A 19,846-nucleotide genomic window follows, 5' to 3' on the forward strand; every position below is an offset into this window, starting at 1 on the left:
TGATCTTGATAATGCTAGAAACTAACCTAGGAGCTGGCAGATAATAGTCACTTAACAATTTAATATTTTAAATGAATAGATAAATGCACAAGTAAATTCTTGAGGATCACTTTAACTTCCTAAATTGCTTTATGTTGTTACTCCTCACGTATTACCTCCAAATTCTATGAGCAGGTTTCTGTTTACTTCACCAGACCCACAGAACAAGGTGGCAACAATGCGCTCAGAGTGCTCCACTTCGTGCTTATTCCACTGAAACAAAAGGTATGTGTTCTGCACATATCAAATATATATTTTAAGCAAAGAGAAACTTCTTTTGACAGGGCTCTAGAAATGTGATCATTTCACCACAGAAACAGTTTGTTTGTCACTCATGCATATGAAATAAAAAGCATACAACATGTTTCTTCAAGGTATGTCATAAAGATTCCTTGGAAATCAGTATAATTCAGTGGCTTTGTACAAAATGCTCCTTCTCTTTTCAAAATACACATAAATTTCCATGAAAGTTGTGAAGACATGATATGAACTGGAACAATTTTACTGGATCACAGTGCTGGTCAATTTATCTCAATTTTAAATGGGGCTGTATTACTCATGCACCACTGATTTTTCAAAGCCACTGCACTCTTGCCTGCAACTGCTAAAACATGGGTGTGACACAGCAGTGATGTGGAACCAAACCCTTCCTTACAGCTCAGATTTAGTCAGGGCTGTATTGGAATTCTGTAACCAGGAAAGTAACCATCTTTATTTTCATTTGCAAAACACAGGGCATAGCAAGATGTCAAAGTTCACATTAAATGGATACTAGTATACAAAGAACAAATTTAGCTCTGGAGGTGTGTTAAGAGCTGAAATAACAGCCTATTTAAGAAAAGTTAAAAAAAAAATATCTGTGAAGACAGAGCTCACATTCATGCCATTCATTCTTCCTGAATCTTGGTTTAATTTTAAAGAGCATCAAACCATATTTTCATCATGGAAAGGAATTATTTTATAAATGGCACATTATTTTGAAGTGGTTGTAGCTTGAATGTATCATCCCAGAACATGTTCTCATGATTAAAATCTGTTAACTTCAATAAATATACTAAATAAGGAGAGTAAAATACTGAAGAGTGTTAGAGATAATCTGGGAAAAAGATTAAGAAAAGCAATAAAAAAATTAAAAGATTGAAAAAATATACTGTCCTTAAAAAATTCACAGGAACAGAGATCTAGGAATGATTGTGGCAGAAGAGACTGGAAAATGTACTTAAGGAATCTTGTATTTTCCCTCTCACTATTAGAGTCTGGAAAGAGGACGTTTTAGGTAAAGATTTGGAAAGGAAAGAGTTCAGTTAGGAGTGAAAATAGGCTGAAGCTGATGATGCAAGTTCATGTACGAATTCAACAACAAATCCAATTATAACAGATATTTCTTTACCTAGACATAAGGAAATATATGTTCTGATTGAAACAATTGCAGTACACTGAAATGGGTCACCTAGGAAAGTTTTGGAATATTCTTTCTTTGTAACTGCTAAAAATAGGATCCATATTCAGGGTTAGCCCTGGGCAAAAGTGAAGAATAAGAGACTCACAGACCACGATGGCAGAAACAGCCTTAGAATCATCAACTCCAGAGGCACTCAATCTTGGCACCCAATTGTGGGGGGATCTTTTAAAAATTCCAAAGACCAGGCTGCGGCTCACAACAATTAAATTTCACTCCTTGGGGGTGGGACACTGGCTCCAGTATTTGTAGATGCTCCCCACAATGGGCAGCCGAGTTGAGGAATCATCTAATCTAATGTTCTCATGCTACAGATGAAGAAATTGAGGTCCAGAGAAGGAAAGGAACTTTTCCAAGACTGTCCAGGCAGTGAGTGGCAGGACTAGAACCCAAAGTTCCCTGACCTTCGACCTAAGACACATTTTAAGAAAACAAAAACAAAAATGTGCTTGCTGTTATGAAATGAATGCGTTATCATTACAGACAACTTCAAAAGCCATTGCTATCACCAACTAAAAACAATAATCACTTAATCTTACTATCCAGACATAATCACTGTTGATATATTTGTATTTCCTTCTACTGGTGTTTCAAAGTCCATATGTAAATTTTCATTTTTGTGAAAGTTAGGCTCATCTTTTATGAGAATGGGAGTGTGTAGGCTTTTTGGAAAGTCAGGGAGCTGGAGGTACAGATGGTGTCAGGATACTGAGCTACCAGTCTGCCTCTACCCGCTTTATGGTGGGCAGTGCTGAGGCTCTGCCCTCCAGACAGCTGAGTTTGGCCTGAGAACCACATGGGTTCAGGATACTCTGTGTACATTCTTACTGAGCGAGGGTGTAAGGCCCGCCCTGTGCAGTTGGTGTCACCAGCAGCTGTACATCCTTGTTAGGGCTTCTGGGGCTAAAGGAGACCAGATTGAGTAGCTGCTGCTTCTGCCCACATGGCAACCATCCTTCTGGGCGCTTGGGGAATAAATCAAGAGCTCCATCTAACTTCACAGTGGTCTGTGTGTATTTGTGAGGGTGTGTATTTGTACCTGTATGTGTGTTCCCACCCACCCTAAGACATCCTGAAAAGATATAAAAATATTACTTTGAAGAGGATATGTCTTCATTATTGATCCAAATAATCACTGTGGTTTTGGGACCCATAATATGTAACTTCATTATTGTAAGGAATAATTCCAATGTGGAAGACCCTATATCATTGGAACCAGGCTAGTCAAAACTAAAATCTAATTAATGAGGTGACTCAGAACTGATTCTCACAATTCAGTGTCTGTTAATCATAAGTGGAGGACGAATGCTTTAGCATAAAAAAGAAGTTCATTTTGAAAAGAAAGACAGCCTTTAGAAGGTCAAAATGAAGTCATAAGAAATGGTTTAGGTTAACTTTGAAAGTAGCTTTCTCAAGTTTGGGGGCTACATAAATAGCATTAATAAACAACCTGCTACCATCCCAGAAACACACCTGAATTTAACTGGGGGAAAGCATTCAGACTGCTCTTTTGTGAAAATGAAATCCTTTTCTCAAGGTTAGATGTAAGGATCATGTGACACACTTCCCTTCTGTAGCCACATCAGTAACTAAGCTTGCATATGCTTCATTTTCACTCCAGAAATACGAAAGACATGGAAACAGGTTATTTGGCCATTCATTCCTTTTCTGTGACTACCCAATCTCTACAACATAGGACACAATTGGTCTCAAAAAACCATAATATTCTTATTTTCTATCTTGACTCAAGGCTATTTATTTTATTTATTTAGTTTTACTCTTTGGTTACAGGGTAATTAAGACTGGGCATCCTTGAAACCTTTTCCTCTCAGATTTGGCCAATTTGGCTACTTCTTAATACATAGGAAATAAAATTCATTCTCAATTATTTATATGTGGCTCATTTATGGTATCAATAATTTCTAGCTAAGTTTTAGTATCTCTCTGCTTTCAACTTAAAATGTCTTATAAAAAGTTTTTCAAACCAGGATGGGCAGATAGATTATCGACTTGAATATAGAACTAAAGACTAGAATTATTTTTACCTCTACCTACACTCAATGGCAAAAATAAGGTATTTAACCTGTAGATCTCTGTTTTTTTTCCTTATCTGCCAACTGGGAATAAAAATATCCAACAATACAGGAAGTTTTATAGAACATTGATGATTGGTTTATGAACCAGCATCATTGCTAATCAAGAGATGGGACTTTGGATGTTCTAGAGAAATGGAATGACATTATTCTTCTTACAGAAACAAAATTATTGAAAAAAAATTTAATAATAACTTCTTCTAAAAGTTAAAAAAAATCAGAGAAGGAGAGAAATGTGCTAACATTCTTATAACTCAGATTTGACTTAGACTCTCGGAGCTGGAAGGGCCTGTTGCAGAGCTGCTATGTGCCAATCAAAGCACACTCTCCTGCTTCTCCTGGGGTGAAACAGCTGTGGCCATTTTCCAGCCTCCCTTGCAGCTAGGGGAGGGAGTGAGGTTTGAAAAAGCTCCTGCCAATGGGAGAGTGAGCAGATGAGACCCGGGCCTGGGCTTTTAGGGTGGAGGACCTTCCTCCACAAGCCTTTCCCATGCCTGGGGCTGAAGCATGGACATCCTGCAATCTGATGTTAGCCATTCAGATGAGGACAACACCGTAGGAGATGGAGAAGAAACAAGGTGGAAGGAACCTGGAACCCTGAATGATGGCATGGAACAGATTTGCCCACCAGCCTGGGACGTGTATTGTTATAAGAAGAGAGATGAACTATTTTGCTTGAGTGACTACCTTCTAGGAACTCTCTTACAGCTGCTACTCAAGCCAATAATGGGTCTCAAAAATCACTGATCTCAGTGTTCCTAAACTTGAATCATTTAATCCTAACTTTACAACTGTTGCCATTTCTGTACTTCTGTTATTATTTACTTAATATATCTTGTAATTGATATAGTTCTTTTACCTAAATAGGCACAGCCTTGTCTAAACAACATCTGTGAAACCTCCAGTTTGAAATCCTAGTTACATATTTTTCTAATATACATTAAAATGTTCATCCATGTTATGCCTAATCTTATAGACCAAGTACACGATGCCCAGTCAAATTCACCCCCCTCATTTTGCCCATGAGAAAGCTGAGGCCCAAGTGTTCAGCTAATGGAAAAGTTAGAATCGGCACCCACGTCAGTCTGAAACTCCATTCACATGCGTTATCATGCTACTGCTCTTCTTCACGTAAATTTATTATGTGATTCCTGGGGACAAAGCTTCCAATGAGTGGTTTAAACTACTTTAAACCCACCATCTTACTGGTCTTCAGAGCATCACTTCGAAGAGGAGGTCATAAAAATTGTTATCCTGGTCCTGCCAATAGACAGACAGATGCACACAGCAGTCTGTAATTGCTCTACTTCAGCTCAGAGTTCATATTATTATGCTCACTTTCTTTTCCAGCTACGTGCTCAATCAAGTGTTGATGAAATAATTGTTCAGTATCAGATCTTGAATTTCTTAGCTTTGGAGTTAAGGAATTTATCTGTTTTCTGTCTGAAGCTAGTCTACAAAAATGATGGTTTTAGAAGACCAATCTGTGGATAACTAAGATTTTGTTATAATGAGTTAAACCAAAGATTTAACTACCTTAATATTTATTCAGTTGCCATCAACTATCAAGGGACAATGAAAGAATAGGATAACTATCCACAATTCTAACCTTAGAAAATTAGAGGGGGACTCTAAAACCTCTCTTTTTAAAAGCCACTTATCTATAAATTTGTCGGAAACCATCTTATACCTCTTTATGCTTTCATCCATATCACCTTGGATGGTTCATTGCAGGTCACTCTGCAATAATTTTTATCTGGGCTTCATACTGTTTTTGGAAATCAGATTTTGTTTTAAGTGGAAGGAAATCAAATCAGTGTAAGAACAAAGAAACTTTTGCCAGTTTTCCAGTGACCTCAAGACATTTAATTTTTAGATGCTCTATCTAGAAGTTGATGTGGGACGTAAGTTGGCTAATGTGATGTGCTAAGCTTTAGGAAATCTGTATCCTAAGCAATTCAAGTCAAAATTACTTCAATATTGCCCAAAGAATGTTTTTGTATATTTTCAGAAAACTTTCTCTTTTTTGGACAGTGTACCTAAGTCAGAATGTTTTAAGTAGTGTTTAATCCATTAATCCCTTCCACCTGTTTCAAAGAGGTGACACTGTCACAGAAAGCCAAAAGGAAATGTGAGGGGAGGGTGGAAACAGATAATCTCCTTGGGAGGAGGGCACTTAAATCAGCAGTTTCTTACATAATCCTGCATTAATAAAGGCAGTTCAGGAACAGGCTATAGTTTCCTTCAATCATTTAAAATTTCTGGGGTGTCTATCAGATCTAAGATATGTATATATACACAAGGAATAACTTCAGGTGAAAGAATTTCACTAAGGAAAAAATGTTTATGCTTATGTCACTAGAATATAGTATATCTTTAGGTAAATTTAACAAAGAGACATGAAGAAGGTCACCCATATTTGTAGAATGAGGAATTACTAATTAGCACGAAATCCTTTCACTGTCTAAATTCTCATAACAGTAATGATCATTTTCCTGTGATTTTTCACAAAGGGCAGCTGAAAGGAAGCTTAGCCTGAAGCTTGGAGGGGAAGAAACAATGTTACCCGGAGGAGTATGTGATTTGAAACAAGACATGGAAATGGGAAGTCAGAAATCTACTCATTGGGAAGAAGAAAAGGCAGGTGCCCCCCCAGACCCTTGGTGGAGGAGGAAATGTCCCCAAGGAGCAAGGATGGTTGGTCCCCAAAAGGTCTCTGTTCATGCCCTTTGGGGGTCAAAGAGGACAAGCTAATGACCAGTCAGAAGTGGGTCACTGTGTGAACAATTTCATTGTGCTGGTACCTTAATGCAGACTTTCCATTTTGCACAATGAAAGGTGCTGAGGATAGAGATTCGGTGTGCAGTAGGCGGAGGCTGGGGCTTGGAGGAGGGTGCTGCAGTAGTCGTCTAGTGCTGCTAACAAAGCAACTTAAAACAACAACAGAGAGTGAGAGAGCCAGCAGGGAGGAGGTCTGGTGCCTTTTAGGGCCTTGTAGTCAAAACCACGCTCTGTCACTGCCATTTTGTTTAATTAGTTATAAGAATGCCGCTGAGTCCAGCCCACACTCAAGGAGAGGGAGGTTAAGCTCCATGTTTTGAAAAGAGTATCAAAGAATTTGTGGAATTTTATGCTGCCGCGAGCAACATCCCAAGTGAAATTCAAAGGGGAGAGAACAGGGGGGAAGAGAAGAGCTCTGGGCATAAAGACTTTAGTAGAATTTACTAGGCTTAATTAATTTCCCCAAAGGATGTAAAGTTATGCTTCTCATTCTTTTTCTTGCCTCTGATCACTATACTTTCCTTTGTCTATGCATCCTCCTTTTTCCTCATTCATGTAATTAATCATTCCTTTAAAAGGTTTAAAACCACGAATATCTCCTTCAGGGTAAAAGTAGAGCTGTTAAGATATTGATTAAACCACATAAAACAAACATTATAATAGTCTGGGAGCTCATTAGAATGGGACTTTGATTCCAGGGGCAGAAATTTTATCTTCAGTCGGTCAGTCTATGGACAAGAGATGCTTAGATAGAACAGGTGATTTAGGGGAGTAAGTTGTTCGCTTGTTCATGTATTTACCCTGCAAACCTTTATATGGCCCTTGTCTGTACCAGTCTCTCTGACAGGTGCTAGGGACATAAAGAAGGATGAGATGCAGTCTTCCCTGTCTTAGAAAATGGTGAGGACCTAAATTATTCAGATCTGGCTCATGGAGACAAGGAGAGGAGAGGCTGTGAAGCAAGCCTGGAGAAGTACAGTCCTAGAGAAGTACATAGCACAGCAGGCAGGGCCACAGGGCCCTGCTAGTGCAGGGTGGGGAGAAAAATGACCAAGAGAGAGTGGGCTGCAGTCTTGTTTGGAGACTAGGGGTGGGGCATTAGCAGCGTGGTCAGACCTGCGATTGGTGGGTGTCTGCTTGAATCTGATACCCCATGATGCCAGGGTGGGTAAGGGGCCTGATCTCCCGGGAGCAGCTAGAGGGTGAGCGGGGAAGGCTGGGCTGATGTGATGGAAGAATATCCAAATGATGTTCTGAACTTGAGAAAAGTAAATTCATCATAACTATCCCATGGGATAAGTGATCCTCGGGTGAAGTCCTGTGCTGCATATATCTGGGATTATTCAAGCTCTTAAGGTCAGAAACCGTGCCATACTCACTTTTCTATCATTAGAGCAATGCTTGACCCATGGGAAGAGCTAGCACTTGTCTGATAAGTTCGTTGCTGAGTTCAATTTATTCTGCAGGCTTAGCACTGACTAAATACCATTCTGGATACTGGCTGGCTCTCTTTTCTCCTGGCTGCAGGTGATGAGAGGTAGTTTTGGGTTGTGGTTGCAGGTGTGCGGACTTCCCCTGTGACCCTCTCCTCTGCGGCCACAACCTGTTCTCTCTAGAGGGCTCCTGGGAGGGGCTTTGGGCCTGACTGAGCTCCCGGCTCCTTCCCTGCTGTCCTATGACCATGTTGTGATGCAAGTGCATTTAGGCTGCTGACTAGGAAGAACATCCAGGAGGACGTGCCTTTCACCCTCTGCGTAGGGAAAATGAGGGGTTTTTTTTTTTTAAAGCCCAGAATAGGAATATCTGGCTCTTTGCCTTGAAACTTCAATATTTTGGGCAGAGATGACTATGCAGTTATTTTTCAATAAAATGTAAGGTATGGAGGCAAAGGCTTTACCCACTTAAGCCCTCAGTAGACCTAATTATTCAACTTGAGCTTGAGCAATGTCAGCCTTTGCACATAAACAGGTTCCTGGGTCATTTACTATACATGATAAATGGGTATGTGTTTTTAGTTGTCTTTCTTTCTAGTAAAAAGATATTGCATTTTGGAACATTTCAACTAAAAAAATAGATAAATTGTCTGTTATTGAGTATTACTTAGTATAAATAAAAACTTCTTTGTATCATTTAAATACAAAAGATACCCAATGTTACTTCGTGGCAAGGTTAGTTGGTGTCTCACTGATCGACCAAGATCAAGGCCAAGGCAACTACGAGGACACTTTGGCACAGTCCTAACCAGAAATCTGGATGCCATGGGCAGAACTGTTTGCTTACCTCAGCTACACAAATGAAGATATCAAATTACAATACGAGGTGATGTGGCACTTCATATGCAACAATAAACAGATAGAAGTGTTATCCATGTTAAGTGATCAACAATTACCCATCCATTCATTCACTCGACAAATATTAATTGAGCATTTACCAGCAGCCAGATATGGTACTAGATATTAGTGTATGTGGTACATAAAAGGCAAAGCCGCCATTTCCATGAGATTACATTTTAAATGGAAAGACCAGCAATCAAAAGATGCATCCACTTTTCTGAGACATTGACACTTAAGCTGTAACTTGAATGTCAAGGAGAAACCTGACACATGATGATCTGGGGGAAGAATGCTGCCCACAGAGGAACAGAAAGCATAAGTATCAGGCAATGGGCTTTGGTATGTGAGTTCCTGGAGAGAGGCAGAGCCTGGAGCTCAGAGAGGGGGACAGAGGAGCAGGAGAAGAGGGAGAGGAAGCCAGGTGCCCAATCATGAGGCAGCATGATGGTTAGAAATTCAGGTTTAAAATGGAGTGGAATGTGACATAAAAGGCATATTGGAATCAGATGATATAAAAGTATGTTGGAGATTTCAGGAAACTACAGCTTGCTCCAGGTATCATTTTCTTCTGAGTATAGGTTTAGAACTATTTCTGATGGAGGCAATCAGCTTCATTCTTTATCTTGAAATGAAGAATGAGAAAGTTTTAGCTCTCTTAAGAATCTTATATCCCACCAGATTGTCTATGACTTACAACTTTTTCCTTGATTGCCAACATCATAAATGTTTATGGCAGAACACTTGGAAAATACAGGGAAGCTAACAGAGGTAAAAATTCCAGCCACTCAGGAATAACTACTATTAATATTGGGGCACAAGTTTGATATTGATGGACTCTTTGATCCTTTTCCATGCCCATATAGTACAATGATTAAGAACATTGAGAATCATGGCTTTGCAACTTGCTAAATGTGGGTAATACTTTTCAGTCTATCTTAATTGCTTATAAAATGCCACATAACTGTCTGCAGTCCCTTGAAGCTTCAGTTTTCTTATCTGTAAAATGGGGATCATAGTAGTAGTTTTTTCATAAGATAGCTGTGACAATTAAATGAGGCAAATCCATGCAGTGTCCCTGGCTTAATACCTGGCACACAGTATGCACTTTACCATTTTGGCTGTTATGCTATCATTTTACAAACTAGGACCATATTGTAAAACTGTCAGCATACAAAGCATTCTGAAGCTTTCTCCAAAATATTTCTTTTATAGGCTTTAGTAAACTAATCAAGACTTACATAGAATGATTGGAGACATGCCTCCATCTAATCAAGTTTAATACCCACAGTTGATTAAGTCACATCTCCGTGGAGATAACCTAATCAAGATTCCAACCTATAGTACTGAATTTGAATTAGAAGAAACTGTTGCTCTCACAAAATGTTTAGGATTAAAGCATTGCTTTTTAGGATACATAAATCCTTTCAAACTGGCACAGGTGGGGTTATTTGGGGAAGAAATTACACTAATTCTGCCTTGCTCTGTAGTGGGCAGAACCAAGAATAAGCAAGAACTGGAAGTTTTTGGCAGGCAGATTTTAACATAATAAAAGGAAGAGGTTTTTCATAGTTAGGACTGTCTGAAATGGAAAGGGGTTTTATTGAAAAGACATGAGATGCCCCTAATTGGAAGTGTTCAAATAGAAATAGGGCAAAATTATTCAAATATGCTTTAAAAGAAAATAGTTTTACATGTACAGCTGGGATAGATAACTTCCAAGGTTTTACCAACATTAAGTTTAAATGATTTTGTAAATGTATTTATTTGCAATTAGTCTTTTGAGTATGAATCTACTGTCTTTCTCCTTGTACATGGTAATAAATTATGTTTTTTACTGACCCAAGATTCTATGGTTCTAAATAATCTTTTTAGTACCAATTCAGTGTGCTACACACACACAGAGGAATCCAGAAATTAAACTTAAATTAGCTCTTCAGTCTGGAAAGTCTACATTTAAGATAAATTGAGCTGCAAGTTCAATGTATTTGAACAACTGATTGAAATCAGCCAGTCTCAACTAAATATATCAGTTGATCACGTTCAAGAGCGCAATGTGCGTGAACTCTTTTTTTTAATTAAAAAAGCTCAAAATTTGGGTGGATTGTATTGTGGCAAGATAAAAGAGGTCTCTTATTGGATTTCTGAATGATATTTCCCAGAATAGAAAGAATCTTTTTAATATTATATTGCAAATGTGATTTATTGCATTTCAAATATAGTTACTGAAAGACTGCCTATCTTCTCATACATTAGTGGTAAGATAGCCACATAAATGAACCATATTCCCAGAATACTTTCAATTTTCAAAACTTCCTATCAGTTATTGAAATAGAGGTTCCAACAAGTTCGTATTTCGGTTTGGTGAAAAATTCCACTCCCAAATAGTAATCGCTTTGATCACTTGGCTGGCATCTGAGATGTACTCATGTGATTCCAGCTAGCATGAAAATGGATAGAAAACCACAAAGACCTTTTTCCCCCCTACTTCCACCTCCTTCCTCTCTTCCTCTTTCTTTCCATTAGAAGGTTAATTATGGAAATCAATGTTCAAACCAAGTAAATCATTTTATCTATCAACAATGTTTTGAGCAATCTTAATAGTAAAAAATACGGCTGAAGTCAAGATGGACTATTTATTGATAGAATATCCCAAGCATGCTCTGAACCGCCCAGGTAGGAAAATGCATGACATCCCACCAGCAGCAAGACGTTCTATTGTTGTAGACATGGTGCTAGATGCTAATGAGATGAAAATATCAGGAGTGAGCCTGAGTCAAGTGGAGGCATGGGTTGTTCACGGAGCCGGGAGTGGGCTCAGAGCTCTTCCTCATCCAGCCACTGAGAACCTGTCACAGCCTCAGCCTAACAGGGGACATCTGTCACTCACCCCTGGTCCCAAAGGGTCTATGGTAACAAGTCTCATTCCAACAATCACTGTGGGTTATTTCACGTGTCTATAAAGTAAGGCCCATTTCATACGTACCCTGCTGAAGTTTGCTTTCTTTTTTGCATGGGTAGGCACCAGGAATTGAACCCTGGTCTCTGGCATGGCAGGCAAGAATTCTGACATTGAGCCACTGTCACACCGCCCTGAAGTTTGATTTCTGAACTCCACTCTCAGAAAACATGAAACAGAAAAGCAATTATAAGAAAAAGTTACCTCCACTGCTGCTTTTGCCCTTTCAAATTCCTCTTCTAAGGAGTGGTTTCTGGAAAGTAACGCACTTCCCCAGCGCTGTTCTTTGGTTAGTCGAGCCTGGAATAAAACAAACCCATGATGGAATCATGTGATACAAAAATTCAAGTACTTTTTTCTTTTCTCACTTCACTTCCATGGAGCTCAAAAGAGCACCCACAGCTGTTCTCATTTTTGGCATACTTTGCACCCATGACGTTGTCCAAACTGAGATGGTGTCGAGGTCCTCTCAACAACTCTGCCAGATGGGTGTTATGGGCAGCTCCATTTCCAAGGTGATGACTTTGCAGCACAGAGGGTGCAATGAGCTTGCCCAGAGCCACACAGGTAGTTCACAGCAGGGCTAGTGTTGGAGGGATTGTGCCCATTACCAAGGCACTCCGCTTCCCCTCACAGGACACAGTACTAAACTGGCCACTTTAGGAAGAGGCAAAACACAGAGGAGCATCCCTGGGTAGCTTGTGCATGGGTGCGGGAGACAACCAAGAAGCCATCGAGGATACTGTGGGCTGAAAACAGTAATGCAGTAATTATTATGGACACTGCTAAGTATAAACAGCAGCCTCAGGGAAGCTGTAAATGGTGTGTGTGTATATACATATATATATATATCTTTGGCCCCTGCTCTCAGTTCTTTCGGGTATATATTTGGGTTTGCTTTTAATCACCAGAGAGATTAAAGGAAAAGAAGGAAAAGGTTAATACAAGACACAATTGTCTCTACACGGGAAAAGAAGGCCCCCAAGTGATAGGTAGCTGCATCTGCCACCTCAGTATCTTTCACTGCCTCTGTGCCAAGTCACCACATTGCCTCACTGTGCCTCTAGAGCACTCTTCAGAGATGATCTAAGTCTGGCACCCTCTTACCATTGGGTTTATAACAGTATTATCTCCCAGTGTTCAATTTTCTGAGTGCTTCATCTTATATGGGTGGGTTTTCAATAAAGAGCTCAAATGAACTGTGAAGGAGAACAGCTTCCTAATCAGCTGAGGGCTGTGGTAGGCCTAGTTGAAGAAAAATGCATCCCAAACTTCCAAAAAGGCAAGTTGTGATGGCTTGATTTCTTGATATCATGCAAGAGAATTTTCTAATAAGTCTTCTTGACCCTTGTGTTTGTTTCCTGGGGCTGCTGTAGCATACTACCACAAACTGGGTGGTTAAACAACAGAAATTTATTCTTTCAGCTCTAGAGGCCAGGAGTCTGAAATCATGGTGTTGGCAAGGCCATGCTCCCTCCAGAGATGCTATGGTGACCCACTCCCAGCCCTCTGTGGTCCAGTGTTCCTTGGCTTGTGGCAGCATCACTCCAACCCCTGCCTCTGTGCCCACACTTCCTCTTCCTCACCTCCCTTAGAGCTCCACTGCCCCTCTCTTATAAGGGACGTATGATAGCACTTAAGGTCCATCCAGATAATCCAGAATCATTTTGTCTTGTAAAGATCTTTAACTCAATTGCATCTTTTGCCATATAAGGTCATATTTACTTTTTTGCCATATAGGTAATATTCACAGATTTCAAGGATAGGAGTGGACGTATCTTTTCAGCTCACTACAATCCTCATCACAATATATTTGATTAACAAACATAAAGGCTCATGGTTTGCAACCTTTTAACACTGGTCAATAGTTAGGATGTTATAACCTGGTAAACAAGTTAATCCCAAAGGTCACGTGATCTTCTGATATAACCAGTTTTATATCTAACTGGGCAAGTTTATTGCAGCATTTCTTTCCCAACTGACTATGAACGTTTCTGTTCCTTGATGCTTTACCTTTTCTGTCTTCCTGCTAGTTCCCTCACTAATTAAATGAACAAATTTTTAAAATATGGACACATGGAAAAAAATGAACTTTGTGCATTTATACAGAGACAGCGTGGATGAACCATGCATGGCATTAGGGAAATAAAAGAAGAGCAAGCACCGATATTTTTTGTTCCAAGGCACCTCCTTTTATTGTGGGCACTTTTCACCAGTGAAACGTGACCTGTCTTTGCTGTGAAGCCTGACCTAACAGGACTCAGTTACTGTCAGTGGCTTCCTCTTCATCAATGTTTCATGACCCAACTGGGTTTTGAATCACAGGATGCAAAGATCATCATATATCAGGAAAAACAGGTAAACTGTCTCTCAGGATTCTAGACTAACAGTTCCTAGTCTCTATCATTTAAAACATTAAGTGCAAATAGAATCTTACTGTACAATATTTTGATAGTACAATTACTATTTACTTAAGTGCTATTGTCCACATTGTTAGAAAGTCCTAAGTTATTACTAAGATAGGGGTTCTTTATTTCACTATCTTTTTTTTTTAATATGGGCAGGCACTGGGAATCGAACCCGGGTCCTCTGGCATGGTAGGCAAGCATTCTTACCTGCTGAGCCACTGTGGTCCGCCCTATTTCACATTTTAAAACCTTTTATTTTGCCCAAGGAAGCATAAGATAAATGCTAGATAATACTGCATGTAAATAGACGCAGTTTTCAAGCTGAGATTAATATGCAACTAAAATCCTGAACTCTTCAGCATCTCAACAGTGTGTCCAGACATGCTGGATCAAGTTTCTTTCACCATGACTTAAAAAAAAAAAGGCTAATTATTATAGGCAAAAACTGTTAATATGGGAAAACATATATAAGTAATGTTTGTGAGCTACTGAGATTGCTTAGTACTTAACTAGAAGTGTAGCAGATAAAGCAATTGCTCCTGTAAGTCTAGCATTGCAGATACACAATGTCTGTATCAGCGGTTCTCAAATTTCAGCCTTGCTTGTAAAAACAGATTGCTGTCTCAAACTTTAGGTTTGTTAAAACACACTGCTGCTCCCACTGCTAAGGTTTCTGATTCAGTAGTTTTGAGGTGGGTGAAGTCCCAGTCTTAATTTCTAACGTGTGATGCTGAAATTGCTGATCCAAGGACCCTGCAATGAGAAGCTCTGCTGTAGAGACTGACATGTGTATTTTTAGATCAACCCTAGAATCTAAAAATATACTCTAAAGTAGGCTCTTTTTTTTTCTTTTTGCGTGTAAGATTTTGATATGTTCCACAACCTCAGCAACCTCCTGGAAATGCCTTCGCTTAAAACATGGCATTTTAATTGGTTTCAGTTAATTAGTATTTAGGGCATTACACTCGCCAAAGAAGAAGACTCTTGGTTCCCCTGCTGTTGATGGCTGCAAATGATAAGTACTAGGTGAAGGGACAGAAGAAATAACTTAATAAAAGAACTCTTAGAAAAAATATTGTGTCTTATTCTCTTTATTCACAATTATGATTTTGATCAAGATTATGATTTGAATAGTACCGTGTTTGTGGCTGTGGAAATCTTAGCATCATTTTGATGGCTAACCATGATGAGAGTCATTTATAGCTTGTCATACATTAGAAAGCAAAATGTCCTTTCAAAAGAAACTGAAGGAGAAAACGTCTACTTAACTGTAGAAGAGAAAAATGTAATAATGTGGGTAGCAGTATAATGCCATGAAAAGAACAAGTTCTGAGGTCAAATTGCCTGGGGCCAAATCCTGGTTTGCCATTTCCTACTAGTTGGTGACCTTGGACAAGTTACTTAATTTCTGTAGTCCTCAGGAGTCTCATCTGCAATGTGTATATTCACTTATAGATATAAGAATTGAATACAATCATTCACGTAAACACATGAATGCTCAAAAACATGGTTAAATACTCAAAAAAAAAGGGCTTTTATTATATCATCCTTGTAGTAGGTATTTACCAGATGTGACTTTAGAAAAGAAAAGCGATTCATTAAAAAAATCTGTTTAGAGTACGTTTGTTGTAGTGGTAATGGAAGCTAATTGAATTCTTAGACTGGAATAGAACTTAACACTTGTCTCATTGAGATGCTCAGAATCCTTTTTCTTAATCAACCAACAGACATTGATCATTGAAGGCACACAACAAGCTATCCTATACGTGTCGAAAGTAAATTCTTAGAGCTTTGTGCAAGCTGTGGCAGCACGTGATTCCCTTTTCCATCCAATTATGAAATTCTGTGTTGCTAAACATCAAGCCAAATAGGGGCTGATTTTGGAAAGAGGCGGATAATTCTCTTATCAGGCATAAGAAAATCATTATTGAAACTAGCCTTAAAAATGATCAAGAATAAAATTTTGTCTTTCTATTTTTGTTCTGAACCCTTGAATTAACCATCAAGTACTACTTTCAAATTGTTAAATTTGTTATGCATTGCTGTTTCTTCTTTTTCTTTAGATTCCCTTCTCATTTCAACATATGTGTTGGATATCTATCATGTGCAATTTTTTTTTACTATGCTGAAATGATCTTTTGGATTCCTTCCTTCCTTCTTTCCTTCCTTCCCTCCCTCTGTTCCTCTCTCCCTCCCTCCGTCCCCTCCCCATCCCTCCCCTGCCTGCATGGCCATCTTCTTGCCTTCTTTCTTTCCTTGGTTACTCATTTCTCTCTCTCCTTCCTCCCTGGCTTATGGAGAGCTCAAAGTGTGTGGCCAAAAGGGGTAAAGGGATATTGATGTGTTCCCTGTGCTCTTCTCCAACCAGTGAAACTATTATCCACAGCATATACCTAATTGTTTTAATTAGCATAAGGAACTTTGGTATTTCTTGTAATGTGTCATCCTTTGAAATTCTTCACTGCCTCACATATGGCTCTATGGCTGGTAGACAATCACATTTGAATTGAAATGAAATGAAATGGGAGCCATCAACACTGTTAAACACAAGAAGTTGAGAGTGAGTTTGGGAAGGTGAGGCATACAATCACGTATGGGCTCAGACCAGATGACAATCCTAATGCTTACATAATTTCTCAAAGAAAGTGATACACATTGTTTAAAATTACTTGATTCATATTAATCCTATAAAGGTCATAATTTAAACTTGTAATGAGAAGGAAAATTGGTGGTTTGTGAGTTACCTCAATGAATAAGTGTGATGTGGCTGACACAAGGTGGTACGTGGTTAAAAGCGAAGGCTTTAGAAGCTGATGGATGAGATTTGAATGCTGGCTTCTTTCTTTCTTAGCAGCATCATCTTGGGAAAATTACTTTCAGTCTCTAAGATGCATTGTTTTTTCCGTTTGTGAAATAGGAATAATAATACCTACCAAGGTTGTTGTAAACTTATAAAATAGTACATGAGTATAATCTCATATTACATTCATGTAGTAGGTTTGTAATAAATGATAGCTATTAATATGCAGCTCCTTTTACATTAGTTATTTAAAAATTTAGAAAATATATCTGCACTTAGGTGAAGTTGAAATTGTTCTGAGTTGTGGACTGGAGTGCTCCACCTTTCCAACCTGATGGACTTCACGATTCTGTGAAAGTTAGGGACTGCTGTCCCAAGGGCAGTGGAGCCAGTGAGTTACACGACTGGCCTGTTTTGGAGAGCTTGGCTGCTGTCCACACTCGTGCTGGCTGACTCAGCTCTGCAGGAGCCCGATATGCAGCTCCCGTTCCAGTGTCCAAACTCGAGAAGGAAATTCTGGATTCACCATTTTCCAGCAGAAACTTCGATTCTTTTTCTGTTGCATTCTCAATCACTATCTGAACTTATTTACGGAAAGTGCTTATTTTTATATCATTACCTTGTGTTTTTCTTCAGTTCTTCAGATATTTTCTAATTTTTCAGATTGCATAGTTTTTTAAATAATTAACTCCAGGGAATGTTACTTACATAGTCTGTAAAAGTGTCAAGAAATCTTGTTCTTAAATATATAAATGTAACTTATCATAACCTCCTGCCACTCTGATTTAGTGCAGTATTCGAACACTATTTGAAACAGACTCAACTATGTTCTTCCTTTCCCTCATCTTGAAAAGAAAATGACCTAACATAAGAATTGTTCACATTGTGAGTCTCCTGTCTCTTTTTGGGTCTGAAATTGACTTTAAAACAAGGCTGTAAATAGCTGTTCACCTACCGAGTCATGCCAATGATGATTTATGTTGGCTTGAAAGAGAATAAAACAGTTCCTTGATTTTCCTGTAAACTATCCTGTAAACTATTGGGGCAGCAGCAAGTTTTGGTGAGCTGAAATTATTGACTTGAATGATTCACAAGTCGGTTTTAGGTGGAATTTTTATACAACCCTAATCTGAATTTTACCTTACTTACTTAAAGAGATCAGATATTTAAGAGTAGTATGTTTATAACAGTAAAAACACCTTTTTTTTTGTCTTTATTACAAATAGATTAAATAGTCTATTCTCTTTTCCTCTAGTTGAGTGACTTGGTATTCCAGACGTATTAAATCCCCAATTTATGGAATTTTACTAATTCGAGCCATGGTCTGCAATTAAAACTAGGAGATTATTAATTCTCTCAGCTTCAGCAAACGTTGATGAGTAAACATGCAATGTTAAAAAAACACACAGCAGTTAAATGAAGGGTTAAATTCTTTACAAATTATTGGTAACCTCCTAAAAAGATTCACTAAGATTCACCTATACAGGAACTCTCATAGCTCATTTAAACTACATTTTGGAGGGCAATCTCATACACAGTTCCCAAAGCACATTGTGTTGGCTTAAAGTAAGGCACAGCAGTGACGAAGTGGCAAGGCAGAGTGGTGGGTGAGCCAGGTAACCAGCAGGAGAGTAAAATCATTGGAATAATGAGGTAAATCCATCGTGGGTCTCCACACAGCCAGGGCTCCAGCTGACCGTCCTCGGGCTCAGCAGAGCAGTTCTCCTGGGTCAAGCCTCACCCTTCTGCAGAAGCAGCGTTTCATTGCCACCTTAGATCATTCTAAGGATTCTAGTTCATGAGTCGGTACTGATGACTCTTACCCGAGTCTAAATCTCCAACATATTTATCAAGAAATGTTTCTCTAACAAATACTGTGAATTTGATTTTTTGAAAAAGATAAATTTAGAATGAACATAAAGGAAGAAAATACACTTTCGTGCTACACTGACAATTCATCAAGCTTCACAGAGTTATGTGCTCAGGAAGTTATTGGCTTGTTTTCAGCAGAGCCTGCAGCAGTCAAGTCCGCCCTCTCTCGTGGTGGGGAAGGGGTATGTGTGGGCGCTGCTGGTGACCAAGAAAGGCTTCTGGAGGCCTTCCATTTCCTTCTCTGTTATTTACCAGTTATGGGTCAACAGACAAGTTTCTTAATCTCTCTGCCTTAGTTTCCCCATCTATAACTGTGGGGAGTAAATGAACTTACCTCACAGAGATATTGGTCAGGACTAAACAAGCTAACATATATTAGAAGCCCTTGTCATGGCACTCAATAATATTTGCTATTATTATAATTAGCCCTTCATTTCACTTCAGACAAAATATTTATCCTTTCAATATAAACTAATAGTAAACAACTTTAAATTCAACTTTAAATAGTAGCATTAAGAAAATCTTTCTTACTCACTTAACTCCACTTATTTTCCTTAAAATCTCTGTGTCTCTTCCACTAGACTGTGAACTCCCCAAGTGCATGAATGTAGACACAGTTCTTAAGAAATCTCCACGTTCGAATGAATGAAAAGATTAAGATCAACTACGGACCTTCTTAGAACAGTCTTAATCAAATACAATAACTAGTTATTGACAAGACAGTTACACTGGGGTCAAGGGACAGACAGATTTGAGTCCACCTCCTTCTTCCAGGGCCACCAGGGGTTGAGTGGGTGTTCCAGGACAAGTAGTGACTGTGCTGAGATTCTCTAAAGTGCTGTTAAAGTGAGGATCATAGTAATTCATAGGGTTATTGGAGTGTTACAGATATAACACACGAAAAGCACGCACAAATGATAGCTCTTATTATTATTACTGCAAATATTATCATTATATATTCCTTAGCAACAAACTTATTCTACGGTGACAGTGGGATTCTGATGTTCCCCAGGGTATAGATGTGAATGAATGCTCCAGATGCAATTTCCTCTTCTCTGTGCTGTTTTATAAATAGTGCTAATACTGGAGTAGAACAGATTTTGTA

General features: G+C 38.8%; 1 protein-coding gene across 3 annotated transcripts in view; it reads right to left on the bottom strand.

Annotated features, from left to right (window-relative positions):
• Positions 1 to 19,846, bottom strand: part of PEX5L (peroxisomal biogenesis factor 5 like) — a 178,309-nt gene that overhangs the window by 56,344 nt on the left and 102,119 nt on the right. For all 3 annotated transcript variants that reach the window (XM_077161139.1, XM_077161138.1, XM_077161140.1), the window contains one exon: positions 11,866 to 11,961. In XM_077161139.1, the coding sequence (XP_077017254.1) occupies positions 11,866 to 11,961 (96 nt within the window). The remainder of the gene's footprint in view (positions 1 to 11,865; positions 11,962 to 19,846) is intronic.

This window comes from Tamandua tetradactyla, chromosome 5 (assembly GCF_023851605.1).
Source record: "Tamandua tetradactyla isolate mTamTet1 chromosome 5, mTamTet1.pri, whole genome shotgun sequence".
NCBI lineage: Eukaryota > Metazoa > Chordata > Mammalia > Pilosa > Myrmecophagidae > Tamandua > Tamandua tetradactyla.